This window comes from Mastigoproctus giganteus, chromosome 2, assembly GCF_048544385.1.
Source record: "Mastigoproctus giganteus isolate SK-2022 chromosome 2, ASM4854438v1, whole genome shotgun sequence".
Lineage (NCBI taxonomy): Eukaryota > Metazoa > Arthropoda > Arachnida > Uropygi > Thelyphonidae > Mastigoproctus > Mastigoproctus giganteus.
In genome coordinates, this window is record NC_143576.1 from 210,821,695 (window position 1) to 210,842,398 (window position 20,704).

The 20,704-nt window shown below is 35.6% G+C and overlaps 1 protein-coding gene across 1 annotated transcript in view; it reads right to left on the bottom strand.

The window, feature by feature from the left end:
• The window catches only part of LOC150090032 (uncharacterized), a 329,054-nt gene that overhangs the window by 147,354 nt on the left and 160,996 nt on the right, over window positions 1–20,704 (bottom strand). Inside the window, exon 11 of the mRNA XM_090368942.1 lies at window positions 742–897. Within this exon, the coding sequence (XP_090225068.1) occupies window positions 742–897 (156 nt within the window). The remainder of the gene's footprint in view (window positions 1–741; window positions 898–20,704) is intronic.

Consider the following 20,704-nt stretch of genomic DNA (forward strand, 5'->3'; position numbering starts at 1 on the left):
AGAAATGTTGTTTCCTTAAGTTTTGCAAACCAGTATATTAAAATACATACAATATTAATGAATCAAATGATGTTTACTGTTAAGAGTATAATAGAAAAATAAATATATATATATAACTTGAAACATCATGAAAAAATTAAGTTTAGATTCTCAAAAAACGTTACTCTACACCGGAATTGAACTTTTACATTTCAAAATGAATAGCTCACATGAGACTTCATTAACATTTCATTGGGGCCAACAAGTCCCCATAGAGATCTCAGTGCAGCCTGACAGAATGAAGGTTCCTATCCACTGTCTTAGACTGCAATAATAGGTTCAAGACCCATTCTCATTAAGGAACTATTGCACGCATCACTTTTTCCTAATAATCTTAAAATTGGAAAAAAAAAATTCAGAAATTTTTATGGCACACTAAACCAAAGGATATACACAGACATGATATGGATTGTTGAAAAACAAATTCAAACATAGTGACTCTGTATCTCAATGGAGAATTTTCACCAACATTTTCAAGTACAATAATTATAAACAGATTTCTGTAGAAGAAATACCTACATTTCAGAGCATCAACCTCTTAGAAAGAGTATGTCTGTTTTTGAAATGCAACCCCATTTCAACAACAAACTCTTAACAACTATGTCCTTATTTCCTTATTATGTAACTAATACCAGAAAGTACCATTCAGCAAATAAGTGCAATTATTTTGGTGGTGTGTATGTGTAAATTCAAATTACTTACGGTTTGGCTGTTGGTGTTTTCAAAATGACAGTGTGCTGTCCTCTTCCAAATGTGTGAGTTTTCAGATCGAAGGTTTCGTCATCTGTAGAATGGCGACTGACTTTGACACATCCTTTGTAAGTACGGCCATCATGACCAACAAGATTAACTTCTTTTCTGCAATGAAAAAATAATTTGTATGTGCAAATGTATGCATGTATGTGTGTGTGTATATATATGAGGTACAAGTAATAAATCTGTTGAGAAGTGCGAAGATGGAGGTGTAAATTACACAAAATGCCAAAACCAATAGGAGAAGGATAGCAGAAATTGTAGATACTGAAGGTGCAAGAAAGAGAGAAAGAATGTGAATATCCTAAATGATGTAATAAATTAAGCAAAGTTACAGGCTGAATTGGACAGCCAATTTGAGAGAAGGGAACTGTAAAGCAAAAATGATTAGATTAATATATGGAGTAATAGCAAGCATCAGATAATGGTGGGATACTTTGGTTATAAGTCCAATAAAGGGGGAGAAAAATCATAAAATTAAAATCTGATGTTAGCTAAAAATAAATATTAATACATAATCAGGTATTTCTTCAGGGGACTACACCTGATCATGTATCAAAAACTGCATTTCTATACTTGTCCATACCCATGGAAGAAAAGGAAATTTAAGAATAAAAATAAGTGAGAGCAAACAGGAGGGTAAAGCAGTAGAACTTCCACAAAAAAACATGGACAAGGTAGTCCTAATGCAGTGTATGTTGTAGAAAGACAGCTATAGAAACATTTGTTCCAAATGTTTGTCTAGTTCTGTCTTGTATCAGTGAAATGGGAAGGGTTTTTTTTTTTTTTTTTTTGGTTGATGCTGTATAAGCTTGCTTTCTTGCATCATATGCCTCTACTAATGCTAATTCTAACATAATAAATTAAAGTAAATTAAGAAATAAAATAGTAATAAAATAAAAATAAGTGCTTACAGTGTAACCTGGATGCAATAATAGGTGGTTATAAGCGAATGATGCGATTTAGTAAAAATTTGGGAGAATATGTATATGAAGTTAATGCAAGCAAGGCACTTACTGAGAGAGAGAGAGAGAGAGAGAGAGAGAGAGAGAGAGAGAAGGGAACTGTAATCTTTCCTAGTCAGGGTCCTTTCGAAAAGGATGGGACTTTACAATCCTAGCTCACCCAAGTAATCTTTAATATCTTTTTCTTAGCTTTTTATCTTTATACTTTCTACTTCTCCTTTTTTCTCATTCATAAAGGTATTAGTGCAATACGAGGGTGATACGAGCATTCTTATTGTCCTTAACCTCTCTATATAATTGCTTTTTTTGTGTACACTTTCATCCCTTCCTTTTCCTCAATTCACTCCCTTGCCTTATACCATTTGCTTGCATTAACTTCATATACATATTCTCACAAATGTTTACTAAATCGCGTCATTCGCTTATAACCACTTATTATTGCATCTAGGTTACCCTGTAAGCACTTATTTTAATTTTATTACTATTTTACTTCTTAATTTACTTTAATTTATTATGTTCTACAACATACACTGCATTGGGACTAGCTTGTCCACATTTTTTGGTGGAGGTTCTACTGCTTTACCCTCATGTTTGCTCTCACTTATTTTTATTCTTAAATTTCCTTTTCTTCCATGGGTATGGACAAGTATAGAAATGCAGTTTTTGATACATGATCAGGTGTAGTCCCCTGAAGAAATACCTGATTATGTATCAATATTTATTTTTAGCTAACATCAGATTTTAATTTTACAATTTTTCTCTCCCTTTCTTGGACTTATAACCAAAGTATCTCACCATTATCTGATGCTTGCTATTACTCCATATATTAATCTAATCATTTTTGCTTTACAGTTCCCTTCTCCCTAATTGCCTGTCCAATGCAGCCTGTAATTTTGCTTAATTCATTATATCATTTAGGATATTCACATTCTTTCTCTCTTTCTTACACCTTCAATATCTCCAATTTCTGCTATCCTTCTCCTATTAGTTTTGGCATTTTGTATAATTTCGCCTTCATCTTTGCACTTTTCAACAAATTTATTAATTTGACCTCATATATATAAACTTTTGTATCCTTTGCTGCTACTTTGCACACTCAGGTGCAAATGTCATATATTTTTATCTCTCCATTACCACTTAACTTTTCACCCCATTTTTATCCTATTTTTTCATATATATATATGAAATTTAAAATATTATCATGAGCATGAAGTGCTGGTTGATAGATAAAGATAAAAAAATAAGGAAGATATGACAGATGCACCAGAATGCACAAAGCAGCAGTAATGGACAAAAGTTTATATACATATGTAGGAATTAATGAGTCTGATAAAAGTGCATAGATGGAAGTGAAAATTACACACAGTACCAAAAACTAATAGGACAGCAGAAATAAGAAGTATTGTAGGTGTGTGAAAAGAAAGAAAGAATGTGAATATCCTATATGTTATGATGAATTAAGAAAATTATAGGCTTAATTTCAAAGCCAATTAGAGGTAAGGGAAATGTGAAGTAAAATGATTAATACAAAGTTATTAAACAAACAAAAGGAGAAATAGCCAGCATCAGAAATGGGTGGGCAAATTTAGGTATAAGTCAAAAAAAGGAATAGCAAAAATGCAGAAATATGATGTTAGCTAAAGTAAATATTAATACATGGTCAGGTACCTGATGAAATATTGATACACGGTCAGGTGAAATACTGATACATGGTCAGGTACCTGATGAAATATTGATACCTGACCATGTATCAATATTTGCTTTAGCTAACATCAGATTTCTGCATTTATGCTATCCCTTTTTTTTGACTAATAGCTAAATTTGCCCACCCATTTCTGATGCTGGCTATTTCTCCTTTTATTTGTTTAATAACTTTGCATTAATCATTTTACTTCACAGTTCCCTTACCTCTAATTGGCTTTGCAATTCAGCCTATAATTTTCTCAATTCATCATAACATATAGGATATTCACATTCTTTTTTTTCTTTTCCACACCTACAATACTTCTTATTTCTGCTATCCTTCCCCTATTAGTGTTTGGGACTGTGTGTAATTTTCACTTCCATCTATGCAAAGATTAATGGGAGAAGAAAAGTGTGAAAAGGGAATTAATTATGCATAAAGGCAACTGATAGTCAGAAAGAACCTAATGACTACAGTAGTATAATAAGTAAGTAAATAAAGTTATATAGAAAAGAGAAGTAAGTAAATAAGGGTTGTGGAGATAAGAGAAGTAAGTAAATAAGAGTTGGAGAGATAAGAGAAGTAAGTAAAAGGTGAGAAAAAAGAATGAAAAGAGAAAATAAGGGAAAAAATAATAGTAATAATACATATATAAGGAAATAAATCAATATTATATTACACAAAATAAATACATACTTAATTATATTACACAAAATAAATACATAATTATATTGTCATATATCACGCAATTCTGGTGTAATTTTCAAGTGTCAACCACCAGAATTGCCTGACAAAATGACAATATAGTGTCCTCTGTTTCTAACATAAAGTACATGCCATGGCAATATTTATAATTAATGCTCTTTAGCTTCTGCCGCTTTTTGCTTATTTTTCTTATATATATATGTCCAGGCTGTTACCAGCATGGATGAGAATTGCGCTCCTGGATAAGCCAAGCCCCAACTTTACATTCTTCAGTAAAATACCGTTCACTTTCCTTAAACTGTTTGCTATCCTTGCTGATGCTATCGAAGCAGTGTTAGGTGGATCGGAAAACTGCTAGCTTGGGAGGATACACAGACTAAAAGATTAAATGTGGCCGCAGGCAGAGGCAAAAGTGATTCTTGTAATGCTTCTACTTAGAATGAGCAGTACCATGAAAAGCAAACTGCCGGGGATTTCCAGGACTGCTGGGAGCCATAGTGAAACAAGTAAATACATGGGCTGCGTTAGGATAACTAAGAGAAGAAACAGGTGCATGTATACTTGCATGTACACCTATGCTACAAGTATAGTTAATAAATTAGATGAGTTTGATGTGCTGGCCAAGACATCACATGCAGATATTGTTGGGATGTCAGAGACATGGTGTCACACAGATATAAGCAGTAGAGAATTGGAATTTGGGGAGCACAATGTGTACAGAAAGGATAGACAGGACAGAAAGGGAGGAGGGGTTATGCTGCTAGTTAGGAAACATAAAATCTAAGGAAGTGCATCCAATTGACATTGGTGGACAATGCAATGTTAAGTCAGTGTGGTGTGACATAAGCACTGGGAAAGGAAAAATGAAAGTAGGTGTGTGCTGTAGGCCTAATGAATCTGATTACTACAATAAGCAATTGTGCAGAAAAATAGAGGGGGCCAGTAAACCAGAATGTCTTATAATGGGGGATTTTAACTTTCCAGATATTGACTGGAACTTGTGGATTGGTCACTCTCACACTAGCAACACTTTTGTGAATTTATTGGATGACTGTTTTCTACAGCAACATGTGCAAAGGGCAACCAGAGGGAGTAATACTCTTTATCTGATTATCAGCAGTGATTATTCATGCATTAAAAATTTGCAGATAGAGGAACCACTAGGTGACAGTGATCACAGTGTATTTTGGTATTTGGTATGTTGAGGGTTTAGCGGCTCCTGGGATTTCTCCCATCTCCGCGGTGTTCTCCGTATCGAGTGACAGTACCCTGTCAAGCCAAGGATTTAAAGTGAGTGGATCGTGTATAGTGTAGTCTGTTGTGCCCATTGTTCATCTGGCTTATTGGCCATCGGGTCCCTGATGGGACCCGATGTTGCCCATACCATGCCACGTGGAGGCTAGCCAGGTATTACCAGTAAGGAATCAGTACTCTGGCAGGTCCTGCCACCTACTTTATTCAGATTTCAGTGGCTAGGACCTAAAAAAAAAAAAAAACACCATTGCTTTAATTGCTGTTGGTGCTTTTGTTTGGTCATAGAGATTTGCCTTAAGAGCGAGAAGGGATCGTATGCAGGATGAGTTTTATTTTTGGCCGAAAAGGGTCAGGCAAGCAACTTTGGTGTAGTTACAATTTGACATGTGGGGCTGTGCACTGTGAAGGTAGACAGATTTGGGTGGGGAGAAGGAAGGCTACAGGGCAGAAAAGGAAGAAAGGGACCGATGGAGAAGGTGGCCCCCAAATGTTCAGTGGGCGTGCCCATGCCACACCAGAGGGAAAGTGGGTTTTGCTGGGAGAGGAGGGGTTGTTGTTGTTGTTTTGGTTTTTAGGAGCATTAGCAACTAAGGCCATATTGCTCCAGGATATGCGGTGGTCATTCCCTGACCTTTCCACATCTTCCGTATTTGGTGGTGATGGGCTCGAACCCCGGTCTAATCAAGAAGCATGTGATACACACTACTGCTCCTTCCCACCTGGCTACGGAGGCACAAGAGAGGAGGGGACAGTGGTGTTCCCCCACAGGGAAAAGGAGATAAAGCAGGCCCAGAAAGGTGTTGGACCTGGGTCGCCATTTGGCTAGTTGGCAGAAAGGCTGCAATCTAAGTCATTCACTTTGACTCTCCAGGTGGTGGACTTAGCCTCAGCAGAGGCCAGGATGTGTCACCTGCATGTGACAGGCCAGCTACATCTAGGTCCCAGTGTTTGGTCACATCCAGTTAGGACTCAGTTGTCTTTCAGTTGCTGTAGGTTGTCCCCACCACTTGTGTTCAAGTCCTGTAGTCACTCAGCTGGTCGTCAATGGCCAATTGTGTTCTTTGTGTCCATCGGTGGTCCAAAGTCTGAAGTTTGTTTCAGGGTGGTGGAAGTGCTCTTTGCCTCGCAAAGAGATTTTGAGCGAAAAGCGTGAAAGCCTTATAGTGATCACAGAGTACTGCTATGGGATTTCCTTAAAGATGTAACTACTATCAAGGGTAAAGGAAAGGGATTTTGCTTTAATAAAGGACACTACAGAGGCCGCAGACAGTTTTTAAATACTATACAGTGGGATCTACTGATGATGTTATCAACAGTGAATTCTAAATGGGAAGTCTTCAGGCACTTAATCTTGGAGGCTACTAGGCTTTTCATACCAACTAAGAAATACTGTTCAAGGTTTAGGCCTAAATGAATATCAGATGAATTAATGAGGCTTGTGGCAGAGAAGAAAAATGCATGGGATGCATATAAATTATCAAGCAACACAGAAGCCTATGGCAGGTATAAGCTAGTCTGTAATCAAGTCACAAAGGAGGTTAGGCAGGCAAAAGAAGATTACGAGAAATCTTTGACAAAGGATGCAAAGAAAAACAGCAAAGAATTCTTTACTTATGCAAACTCTAGAAGAAAGGGGATGAATCAGATTGATCCACTTCATATCAATGGTTTGACTATTGATGATCATGCTCAGGTAGCTAATAAGAGAACTTCATATCTGAATGCACAATTATCCCCAGGGTCTTTTTCACTTTCCACTTCCCTGAGTATAGTACCACACAGTTGGTATGTTTCACTTCGGTTACTGCTACCCATATGCAGTACTTTGCATTTGTCAATGTTAAACTTCAGTTGCCACTTCTCAGCCTATTTGCCCAACTTAACTAGATCCAATTGCAATAGTATACTGCCTTTACTGTCATTAACAACCCTGCCAACTTTGTATCATCTGCAAACCTGGACGTTAAGCCTGATATACCCTCATCAGTATCATTGATGAATACACAAAACAACAATGGGCCCAGCGCCGAACCCTGGGGAACTCCACTAATAACATTAGTCCTCAAAGGGCATTGATTACAACTCTCTGTCATCTCCCACTTAACCATCCCTTTCATAAAGTCCTCTGAGCAGTGCAGGTGGGCTGCCAGAGTAGGTCATGGAGTCTTGTCAGTGATATATAGGAATTTTGCTAACAGGGCCAAGGAGGTGATTATCATGTTGTACAAGGAAATGGTCAGGCCACACCTTGAATACTGTGTACAGGTCTGGAAGCCTCATTTTAAGAAGGATGTAGAGTTGCTAGAACGAATACAAAGAAGGGCAACAAGGGATACTCTTACCAAGACAGGCTTAAGTCTGCAAATTGCAGTGCCTAAAGACTACGCACATGCATGGTGATCTGATTGAGGTGTATAAGGCCTTGAAAGGGTTCGGCATGCAATGCTGATGAGATTCTTCCTCTTGCTCAGATTAAGAACCTGAGGGGAGCATAGATTCAAACTGAAGAAAGACAGTTGTAGAATAGATGTGCAGAAGTTTGTCTTTAGCCAGCGGGTAGTTGATTGCTGGAACACTCTTCCATCTGTTGTTGTGGAAGTTAATAGCCTAAATAAATTTAAGGCTTTTAAGGCTGAGCTGGACAAGCATTTGGAGTGAATAGACGAGTGAAATGAGAGGGTTTTTTTTTTTTTTTTTTTTGGCTGATGCTGCACAAGTTTACTTACTTGCATCGTATGCCTCTGCTAATGCTAATGCTAAAGCTAAACTATAATTTTTCTACACTATGGGCTAGTAGTGCAATATAAGGGCACAAATGTCTATGTCGATCCTAATTACCTACCTATTTTTGCCTCTGGTTAGCTAAATGCTATACTTTTGCCTATAAATACTATATTACAAATAGGTTTCTATACATTTCTGCCATTAGCCTTTGTCTACTCTCAACAATGGTAATTGTTAATTTAGTTTCTTTGTTTGTTTTAATTTCTTTTGTTAATTTTCATTTTAGCATTAGTTTCATTGAAAATATAATTATTTTTGGGTCCTCTGTGTGTCAAGCTTAAATTACATCCTGGCTGTCTATTTATCTTCCCTTCTCACATTATTTATACTTTATTTCTTTTTTTTTCCCCAATGCTATATTTTGATGTAATTATATATTGTCATTGCATGTACTTTATGTTAGAAACAGAGGACACTATATTCTAATCTTGTCAAGCAATCTTGGTTGTTGACACTTGAAAATGTAAAATATAGCATTGGCACTAGTTGCAAGAAAGCAAGCTTACATAGCATCAGCCAAAAAAAAAAAAAAAGCCTTCCCATTTCACTCAACCATTCACTACAAATGTTTCTCTAGTTCTGCCTTGAATTTATTTAAGCTCTCAAAAATGAGGCCACCAGACCTATATACAGTATTCAAGGTGAGGCCTGACCACTGCTTTATACAAGGGGATAATCACTTCCTTATCCCTGCTAGAAAAATTCCTCTATATCATTGACAAGACACCATGAGCTACTCTTGCAGACTGTCTGCACTGCTCAGAAAACTTCCTATCAACTGCACAATTACTTCCAGGTCCTTTTCATTCTCAACTATCAGGAGTGTAGTACCACTTAGTTGGTACGTTCCTCTGGGGTTACTGCTAACCACATGCAGTACTTTACATTCGTCAATGTTAAACTTCAGTTGCCACCTCTCAGCCCATCTGTTCATCTTTTCTAGATCCTGTTGCAGTGGTGTACTATCATTACTATCATTAACAACCCTGCCAACCTTCGTATCATCTGTAAACTTAGACATTAACTCTAATATACCTTCATCAATATCATCGTTAAATACAGAAAACAATAATGGGCCCAACACTGAACCCTGGGGGACTCCACTAATAACATTAGTCCATTGATTACCACTCTACATCTTCTCCAACTCAACTATCCTTTTATCAACTGTAGCAACTTGCCCTTAATACCATACTACTCCAATTTGTACAGTAGTCTTCCATGTTGTCGTTGTTGTTATTTGGTTTTTAGGAGCATTAGCAACCATATTGCTCCGGGGATATGCGGTGGTCATTCCCTGACCTTTCCGCATCCTCCATATTTGGTGGCTCACGGGCTCGAACCCCGGTCTAATCAAGAAGCTTGTGCTACGCACTGCTGCTGCTGCCCACCTGGCTATGGAGGCGCCATTCTTCCATGTGGAACAGTATCAACAGCTTTCCTAAAATCCATGTATATGAGATCAAAATTATTTTTTGCATCCAGTTCCTTTCTGATCACATCATAGTATCTAATCAGATTTTCCAGACAAGACTTCCTCTTAACAAACCCATGCTGTGTCTGAATTATAACTTGAGTAATATCTAGATGATTCTACTTTGCTTCTTTAACCAGTGACTTCATTATTTTCCCTGAAATTAAACTAACAGGTCTGTAATTACTCGTGTCACTCTTTGATCCTCCTTTGTGAATTGGGGACATATTTGCACATTTCCAGTCCATGGGGACTTCCTTTGAATCCAAGGATGCTTTCATAATTATGGCAAAGGGCTTGCTTACTTCCTTTGATGCCTCTAATATAACTGAGTAGATCCCATTCACTGCAAGTGCCTTTCTTATGTTCAGTTTCAACAATTTCTCCTCCACTTTGCTCTCAACGATTACAAAATCATTTAGCTGCCTGCCAGAGTTTAAGCTTCTGGTCTCCACTTCCCTTTAGACCTCCTCATGTGTGAATACAGATGCAAAATATCCATTCAATTTGTCAGCTACCTCATGAGATTCATCAACAATTGGACCATCAATGCCATGTGGACCAATCTGATTCATTCCCTTCATTCTAGTTTACATAAGTAAAAAAGTTTTTGCTGTTTTTCTTTGTATCCTTTGCAAAAGATTTATCATAATATGCTTGCACCTGCCTAACCTCTTTTTTTACTTGATTAGACTAGCTTATATTAACCATAGTCTTCGGCGTCATGGGTTAATTTATATGCATCCCATGCATTTTTATTCTCTCCAACGAGTCTCATTAGTTCAAGAGTGCCATCCATTTCAGTCTAAACCTTGAACGGTATTTCTTAATTGGTATGAAAAGCCTTGTAGCCTCCAAGATTACTTCTGTGAATACTTCCCATTTAGAATTTGTTGTTTGTAACATCATCAGTTGGGGTCACAGTATAGAATTTAGAAACTGTCTGAGACCACCAGAGTCACCATTATTATGAAAGTAAAAACTCTTCCTTTTATCCTGATGATAGTTACATCTTTAAGTAATCCCAGATCAGCACAGTGATCACTGCCACCTAGTGGTTCATTTATATGAAGATCCTTCATGCATGAAAAATCACTGCTGATAATCAGAACAAGAGTATTACTCCCTCTAGTTACCTCTCAAATGTGTTGCTGTAGAAAATAATCATCCAATAAATCCACAAAAGCCTTGCCAGAAGTTTTCTGAGCAATGCAGAGAGGCTGACAGAGCAGGTCATGGGGTTTTGTCAATGATATATAGGAATTTTGCTAGCGGGGAAAAGGAAGTGATTGTCCCTCTCTATAAGGCAATGGTCAGGCCACGCCTTGAGTATTGCATACAGGTCTGGAGGCCTCATTTTAGAAAGGATGTAGATTTGCTTGAGCGTGTACAGAGAAGGGAAAAAAGATTGGTGAGAGGAATGAAGGGATCCTCTTACCAAGAGAGGCTTAAGTTTTGCAAATTGCAGTGGCTGGAGACTAGGCACCTGCACAGTGATCTGATTGAGGTGTATAAGGCCTTGAATGGGTTGAGCAAACTGAATTCTGATGGGATTTTTCCACATTCAGATTATGAACCTAAGGGGGCATAAATTCAGCCAGAAATTTGTCTTTAGCCAGTGGGTGGTTAATTGCTGGATCAAACTTCCATCTGTCATGGAAGTTGATAGGTTAAATAAATTTAAGGAGGAACTGGACAAACGTTTAGAGGGAATGGTTGTGTGAAAATTTTTTTTTTTTTTTTTTGGCTGATGCTGCATAAGCTCCTACATACACTTGCTTTCTTGCATCACATGCCACTACTACTACCTGAGTAGTAGAAATGATGTAATTGCCACACTCATGCATAAAGCAACTCTTTCATATTCTCAGACATTTAGTCAAGAAATATTTTTAGATTTAACATTATAATATAATTTAATAAAAAATAAATCAATATGTGCAGAAAAGCTGAGTTTAGAGGAAGGGCAGTTTGATGAATTAGAACTAATATTGTATGCGAAGAAATAGATATGTAAGGAGAACAGAAGTAGGTATTGCAAATGGTATTGGGAAAGAAAAATAGAGCATGGTATAATAGAACATCTCCTTCATGAATAAAATTTATCAGGATTTACTAACTGTAATTTGTTGCATTAATTTTCTATTGATTTCTAATCTTCTTAATTGTCTTACTTATCTGGCAGTTAAATTCCTTTTTCTCTTGTGATGCAATAAACTATACTACTCTTTCCATTTTCCTTATGGTAAGCTCTACTAATCAAATTCATTTCAGGAAATTACAGTTATTTTGACATATTTATCAATTCTTATGTTCTGCAGCTTTTATAGTTCCATTACCATTTGATATCTCAAGGAGAGTATCTTTCATACTTGCATTCTCAGATAATCTCTTGGATTTTCTGAGAATTTACCTTATGGAATTTTCTGCAACCTTTTTCAAACTGCCTATAACATCTTTTATATTACCGTTTGATACCTCCAGGACCATGCCTTTCATGCTTCATCTCTCAGAATTTGCAAACTGGAATTTTCTGCAGCCTAAGGCTTATGCTGCACCAGCCAGAAAAAATTCCCGTGTTACCCTGAGAGAGAGAGAGAGAGAGAGAGAGAGAGAGAGAGAGAGAGAGAGAGAGAGAGAGAGAGAGAGAGAGAGAGAGAGAAGTCAGAAGTAGAAGGGAATCACCAAGAAAGAGAAGAATAAATGATATCCAGCTCAAGACCCTGGGTGTACCAAGCCCATACTCACCAGATGTGAGCCCCTGGGGTGATTTTATCAGTCCCTAGTCTTAATTGACTTACTATCCTATCAATTAAACACCACCTTTTTTCCTTGGCTTTATAAACCATGCTTCAATTTTCATTTTCCTTTTGTCAGCTCCTCTTGTCAATCATTATATACGTAAGAGACTAAAACTATTATAGAGGTCACTTGCTATTCCTTTGATTTGTCTAGTTCTCTTTGACAGCCACAATTCACTTCATATATTATTTCCAACGTCTAGCAGCTAATCACATTTGCTAGTTCTCTGCTGTTGCTTTACATCTATTTCATCTACCATTATTACATAACTCATTGAAATGTTTTTTTCCTGCCTTTAAGTGAAATTACTCTTTTTTTTTCAAAACATCCTTCTACTACCTTCTATATTATAGGCCTATGGTATTAGTTTCTTTTTTATACTAACACTTACTTAGCCAGGGCACTCTCTAAGATGTTGGGATGTTGTGCTCCAAGCTTACCTGAGTATTCTAAAAATCTTTTTCTTTATATCTGTTTTGTGTTCTACACTTCGTTTTTTCCCATCCACTGAGCTATTAGTGTAACATGAGGGCAATGTGGATGCTATTACTTTCCTTCTCTCTGTGCTATTTTTGCCAAATTTTTATTCATTTCTTTACACCTTTCCCAATACCATTTGCTTTACCCACTTCTGTCCTCCTCACATATCTAATTCTTTGCATTCAATATTAGTTCTAATTCACCAACATGCCCTTCCTCTAAGCTGTCTTTTCTGCACATATTGATTTATTTCAGTTTTATTAAATTATAATATAATATTAATTTAATTACCTTAATTTTGTTGTATACACTGTGTTGGGGCTACCCTTCCTATTTTTATAGAAGAATTTACTATTTTTATCCTTTTCTTTTTTTTTTTATGCTATTGTTTTCACTCTATTAGAGTACTCGTTTAATAATTTTTATTCCAAAACTATACATAGGCATAGAAACACAGTCATTGAAAAATGATCAGGTGTAGTTCCCTAAAGAAGTACCTGAATCATGTATCAATCTATTATAGCATGCATTAAGTATTTTAATATCCTTTCTTTCCCTTATTTTTAGATTACATAAAAAGAATTTTCCACCTCTTTATTTAATGCTTGTTATTTCTTAACTATCATTTATTTTAATCATTTATTTTTCCTTTAAAGCTTCATTCCTTCTAATTGGCTTGCTAATTCAGCCCTTAATTTCTTATAAATCAATTTATCACTTAGGTTTTTTTGCATTCTTTCTCTGTCTTCTACCTTAATACTTCTCTTTCTCTCTTTCCCTTCCCTACTAGCTATGGCACCTTGTGCTTTTTACATTTCCATCTGTCAGTTCTCTCTTTCACTTAATTATTATTATCTTACTTATATACTCTTATATTCTTTGTTGCTGCTTTGCACACTTAGGTGCATTTGTCTTATCGTGTTTATAATCTAAATGAACATTTATTTCACCAATATTTCCCCATAGTATATAACTTACTTTAACTTAATGTCTAAACTTTATATATATATATATATATATATATTAAATGTAATTTAAGGTCAAAGTTACAGTTGATAGAAAAATAAAAAATAAAAAACAAAAAATGAATAAGGTATGACAAATGCACCAAAATGCGCAAAGCAGCAGTAAAGGATGCAAAAGTATATAATATGTAAGAATAGATAAGACTGATAAAGTTTGCATTGGAGGAGGTGAAAATTACTGTTTTTCTACTATAATTTACCCTTCCAGTCCTTGGCAAAGTGCCGAGGACTAGAAGGGGTAAGGATAGTAGAAAAAAGAAATAATGTAGATTTTAAAAAGGCAAAAGAATGTTAATCTCCTAAAAATTATGATGAATTAAGAAAATTATGAGCTAAATTTCAAAGCCAATTTGGAAGTAAAGGAACTGTAAAGTAAAATTATTAATACCAAATGATAAAGTAAAAAAAAAATAATAAAGTAAAAAAAAAATAATAAAGTAAAATAAAATAAAGATAGTAAAGCTGTCATCAGAAATGGGTGGGCAAATTTAGGGCAAAAATGCAAAGTCTGATGTCAGAGGAAGTAAATATTGATACATGGTTAGGTATTCCATCAGAGGACTACATCTAATCATGTATCAGGAACTGCATTTTTATACTTGTCCATAACAGTAGAAGAGAAGTTAAATAAAACCAAAAAAGCAAAAAGAAAAAAAATTAGCACACTCTTTTACAGTAGTAAAAGGGTGTGCTAATACTCTTTTTACAGTGTGCTAATAGTCTTTTACACACTCTTTTACAAGGTAGTCCTAATGCAATGTCAATGAAATGAAAATTATTAAGGTAAAAATAAGGATAAGGTTAAAAAATATATAATTAAGTGTTTTCAGAGTGGTAAAAAGGTTTTGAAATTTTTGTAGATTTTTTAGTAAATCTGGAAAAATATTTTAGTGTTGGAATTTTGTGGAGGTTAGAAGAATTAAAATAATTTAGTGTTGGAATATTAGAAGAATTAAAATAAATAGTAACAAGCACATGGTAAAGGGAGAGGTACTAAACTGAGGATGGGGAAGGGATAAAGCCACAGTTAAATAAAGACGAAAATAGCGATAGAATGAGGATAGTTGGAACATTTGTATCATCCTCGTATTGCACTAATAGCTCTACAAACGGGAAGAAAGGTAGAATTAGAAAGTAGAAAGGTGAAAAGTATAGAAAAAGTTATTAAAACTTACTGAGTTAGCTAGGGTTGTAAGGCCCAACCTTTTAGTAAGGGCTTTGTAAGAGTTAGTATAAAAAGGAGATGAATACCAAATGCTTGTACTGCAGGGAAAAATCAGGCAAAAAATATGTAAGTCAAAACAGGCCTAGAAACAAACCAAAACTGAAAGTATAATAACAAAGGGCACAATGCATGGAATTTTCAAGTAGCATGTAGCAGAAGGAAGATGGCTGGAAAATAAAGTGCACATATATAGTACAGTAGATGAATGTATCTAAAGCAAAACTATATTAGTGACTTAGCTACAGAGTAAAGCAATTTATAGCAGCATGATGGACTTGATAGAGAGCTATGAAGAAGTGGAAATAGATATGGAAATAGTGACCTCTATAGTTGCATTTTGAACAAATAAGAGCATAGAGATACATAAGAGTAACTTTAAAAAAGAGAGAGTATATTTATAACGTAGAAATGTGGTTGGAATAAAAGGACTCTACCGATAAAAAGTCACAAGATATATAAAAAAAAAAACAGTTCACAGATAAATAAAAAGTATTGAACATGGCTGTAATAAAATGAATAGAAAGTAGACCAAGTAATATGGCTACTATATACTTAGCAAAAAGGATGTTCTATAATCCTAGTATATAAATCGAAATTATACCAATTCGAGGGGGGGGAGTATAGCTTACACATAAATTTTTTTTTTAATATCCAGCCAATGAGTAATTACATATGTATGCATAAATGGCAGGAAATATGTAAAAAACAGGAGAAAGATTAAGACTTAAGAGTTATAACCTGTAGTCCAAAATGGAGTGAAACAAAACTGAAGTAATATCAGTAATCATTTCTGTAAAAATAAATAAATCTATTGTTGATAGAGTAGCATAAATCCAAAGGTAGTTTCAGATGTGCATCCAAAGGTGAAATAGTGTAACAAGAATCCATAGAAGGTTTTGCTGAGGAAATCTAGTTTAAAACCAGTGATGAAAGAATAGGAAATAAATCCAGGGATGCATATAACTAGATGATTGTAGACCCAACAGTGGGGTAATTAGGCATCAAATCCTAAGGAAACTGTAGAAAATAAAAATTTTGTAATATAAATAGTCACAAAGATCCATGGAGTTGAAGAATCCAAAAATGAACAAGTACTGCATTAAACTTTCAGTAATAATGAATAAGCACAATAGTGAATGAAAACAGTATACATCTAGAGCAAATAATTTGATCTAGATTTGGATATAAATACATATAAATACAAATTAATAAATAATTCAAGGGTAGAGTTGAAAGGTATCAAAACTTTACTTTTTGGATACCTTAAAGTAGCTTTAATACCTAAAAGATCCGAGAAGCTTCAACTTCTCAAAAATCTGCTACCAATTCCTTAAATGCCGATCTTCAAGTAATTCTCCAGTAGGGCAAAGACAACTTAGTTGATTTCAACCCTTCTAAAACTCAGTCTTGTCTTATATCTCGCAAAAAGGATTCTTCTGCTCCTATGCTTATCTTTAGCGACACTCCGATTTCTAGGCAAAATGATATATCTCTTTTGGGGGATTACCCTGATTTCTAATCTCTCTTGGCACAAGCACATTACAAATATTGCTTCCTCTGCATCTAAAAAACTTGGTTTTCTCTTTCGCTCTCGGCATTACTTTTCTTCCAAACAGCTGCCCACTCTGTATAAATCACAAATCTGCCCTACCGTGGAATATTGTTCCCACCTCTGGGGTGGTACCCCCAAAACTTCTCTTCTCTCAGGCTTCTTGTTACCATTCAAAAGAGGGCAATTAGATTAATTAATGATTCATCTCTAACAGTCTCTCCACTAGCTGTCTCATAGACGTACTGTTTCTGCTGTATGCCTCTTCTACAGATAGCTTAAATCCTATATATATTATCCATGGGCACTGATCTTCTGAATTGGCTTCTATAATTCCCGCTCTCTCTTTCAAAACAGTCCGAACAGTGCAGCCACCAGCCAACATCCAACTTTTCATCTTCCTCGTTTATTCATTCAACTGCCGTTTTCTGGAACAACCTTCCTTCATATGCATTTTCTGAAAATTACACAGAAGTTCAAATCCAATGTCAACAAATATCTTCTTTCATCTTCTCAACCTCCAACCCAAGCATGGTACTAAGTACTATAGGTTCTAATACCTCTCATGTTTGGGGTTTACATTAAAAAAAAAAAAAAAATCAAATCCAAATAATGAAATTTTCCTATATATATTATCCATGCCTGAAAACAAAAATGAAATATCAGTAAAGTCTTGGCAAGGGAAGTGAATTATCAGTAATTTCATAAAGGATTGTTAAAACACATCAAATGAATACATAAAAGAAGTGGATGCTTAAAAAGTAGAAACTTAGTGAGTAAAGAAACAAGGTAATCATTCCAATGAAAATAATTCCATAGGAAATCATGTATAGTTATTACTCACCAAGTAGTGGAAATCCAACCAAATAATATTACAACTATACCAATACGAATAGAACTGACCAGTTCATAGCAGATTATAACTTGTTTGTTGTTTGGTTTTTAGGAGCATTAGCAACTAAGGCCATATTGCTCCGGGATATGCGGTAGTCATTCCCTGACCTTTCCGCATCCTCCATATTTGGTGGTGACGGGCTCGAACCCCGGTCTAATCAAGAAGCGTGTGCTACGCACTGCTGCTCCTTCCCACCTGGCTACGGAGGCGCCTCAGATTATAACTGAATTTATTCTTGATCAAATGGGGAAACTATACTGAAACAGTATTTTATAAAATAAATAGGATTTTTTTTTTTTTTTTTTTTTTTTTTTGATTTGGTAGTTGTTGGCGCATCGGCTTCTGTGGCCATATTGCACCTCCCAAGGTTTTTGCAGTACTTTGATCCAAGCCCGAGGCGGGAATCGAACCCGCGACCTAATAAATAGGAATGTTATTATTAATTATCTTATTGTAAAGAAGTTTAAGAGCTTTGGTGAACAGTAAATGGTTACTGCATATGTTAGCTAGTCTAATAGTTTGAGTACAAATTAGATTTTTATGATTTTTGTTGGAAATATTAGAGTGCCAATTAGTAAGGTAAATGACTTCAAATTCGAATTTATTTTTTTTATCATATATATCAATATTATATGGAAGGGAAGCATTGCTAAGAGTAATATATATAGAGGTCAAGGAAGTTGGCTGTATGATTAGCAGAGTTTTCTTTATTCACTTTTAAGTTCATTGGGGTAAATAGTTTTGGCTAAAGGTTCAAAGTTTGTATTTAAAATCAGGATGGTGTATAATTCTTTGTAATAGTTTGTAATAGTGTTTATAGTGTTTATAATTCTTTGTAATAGTGTAAAAATAGGTTGGATACTAAACTGGAAATTTGCGAACTCGTGAGCACCCCAATGGTTTGTTTATAAGTAAGTTTGCCATCGAAGATATAGTTAAGTAAACAGAGATTGATATAATTTTTTCCATGTATTATCACCTATATTCAATTTATCTTTTTATCTGTGTTAAAGTTGTTTTAGCACATATACCAGAAGATTATGTGGGATTGAAGTGAAGAGGTTGGTGAAATTAAAGGTTTCTATGTTAGTTATGGTGATATCACATTTGAAGGTGTTGATGACAGCTTGGTTATTGTTTATGATCCAAGTAGATGTAAGATTGTTAAAAATAGTGTTGAGTAATTTGAAAAATTGTTTACCTGGGAAGTAGCAGCCATTATTTTTGGAACTAGTAATGAATCTGAATCCTACAGGTTGTTTATGGAATTTGGCAATCATATACAGAAAGGGTAGGGTTGGGTTCTGTAATTTAGTATGCAGTTTTTTATGTAAAGCTATTAGCTTTTTAATTGTGGAAGCAGGACTAAGATAGCAGGGAGTAAAGGTGGAACTATTTTCTATTTCATCTTTAAGTTGTTTATAGTACAATTAGAGGCTTAGAGGGGAACAGGTATCCTGTGTGTTATCAGACACTCAGCCTAAAACACTGATGGATCCAATATCTCTCTATTACAGAAGATTTAGGAGAAGTCCGGTTGGCCTGCCTCCCTAAAATCCACTCATGCACACCTTCACGATGGTAAGCCCTGTTACGTCACTTAGGTGGCAACGAACGTATAGAGTGGTTCTCTTCAAGACACCTGGTCAGCGTGAAGAGGAAAAGACCAAACCCTCCAACATATGACAGCACAACAAAGCAAATGGCCCTCAGTCCCCAGCAGCTTTCACTCTCCCTCTTATGGCAGCAAGAGGATCAGAGTGGAAGCAGAGGGTGCTAAGAATCTCTGGGTATGACCAGGCTGCCATGCACGGAAACTGAACTTGGCCTGTTATAACGTAAGATCACGCATCGGTGAAGACAGGATATTAGAGCTGGAAAAAGAATTAGAAAATGTGAATTGGAATATCATCGGTTTGGCTGAAACAAGAAGAAGAAATGAATCACTTATAAGTTTATCAAGTGGAAATCTGCTGTACACCAATGGAAACAGTGAAAGGAGTGAAGGTGGAGTTGGGTTTCTGGTCCATAAAGATTTTAAAAATAACATTTTGGAATTCAAAAGTACATCACCAAGGGTGTCACGACTAATACTCAAGATTTCTAAGAGGTACAAGCTAAAGATTATAATGATTTATGCACCAACATCGAACCATGATGATGAAGAGGTCAAAAAAATGTACACCGAAATTGATAGTCTTCTAGATGAGCAGAAAACCCACTACACTATTATTATGGGAGACTTCAATGCTAAGGTTGGAAAAAGGCAAAACAGTGCAGAAAGAGGAACTATAGGAAATTTTGGAATTGGTGAAAGAAATAAGAGAGGTGAAAGACTTGTGGAATTTGCAGAATCTCAAGGACTGTCAGTAATGAACACTTTTTTTCAAGAAAAGGGTGAACAGAAAGTGGACATGGAAGAGTCCAAATGGATTAACGACTAATGAAATCGACTTCATCCTCACTAACAGAAGATATATTGTGAATGATGTTACCATCCTGAATAAGGTAAATGTCGGAAGTGATCACAGAATGGTAAGATGTACACTTGATATAGGTGTAGGAAAGGAAAGGAAAAAACTGACTCGAGTAAATAATACAAAGGTCTTTGAGATAACAGAGGAGGAGAAAAAGCAGTATGTACTGGAACTTAAGAACAAGTTTGAGCTTATGCAGACTGCTCAGGACCAAGATATCGATGAGGAATATTACAACTTTCTGAAAAAAACCCAAGAAACCTATAGGGAAAAAGAAATCCAAAGAAGAAAAAATTAGTCAAGAAACACTTATCATGATGAACCGAAGACAACAAATGAAGAGCAAGAAAAACACTGACAGGGAAAAAAATTGAGTATACTGAGTTATGCAAAGCCATTAGAAAGAGACTCAGAGAGGATATAAGAAGATTTAACACAAGAAAAGTAGAACAAGCATTAAGGGAAAACAAAGGATTTAAATCAGCAGGCCATGAGCAGTAATACAAAAGACCAATGACACTGAAACTGAAGAATAGTGATGGTGTACTTATAAACAGCAGAGAAGACATAATTCAAACAGCAGAAGACTACTA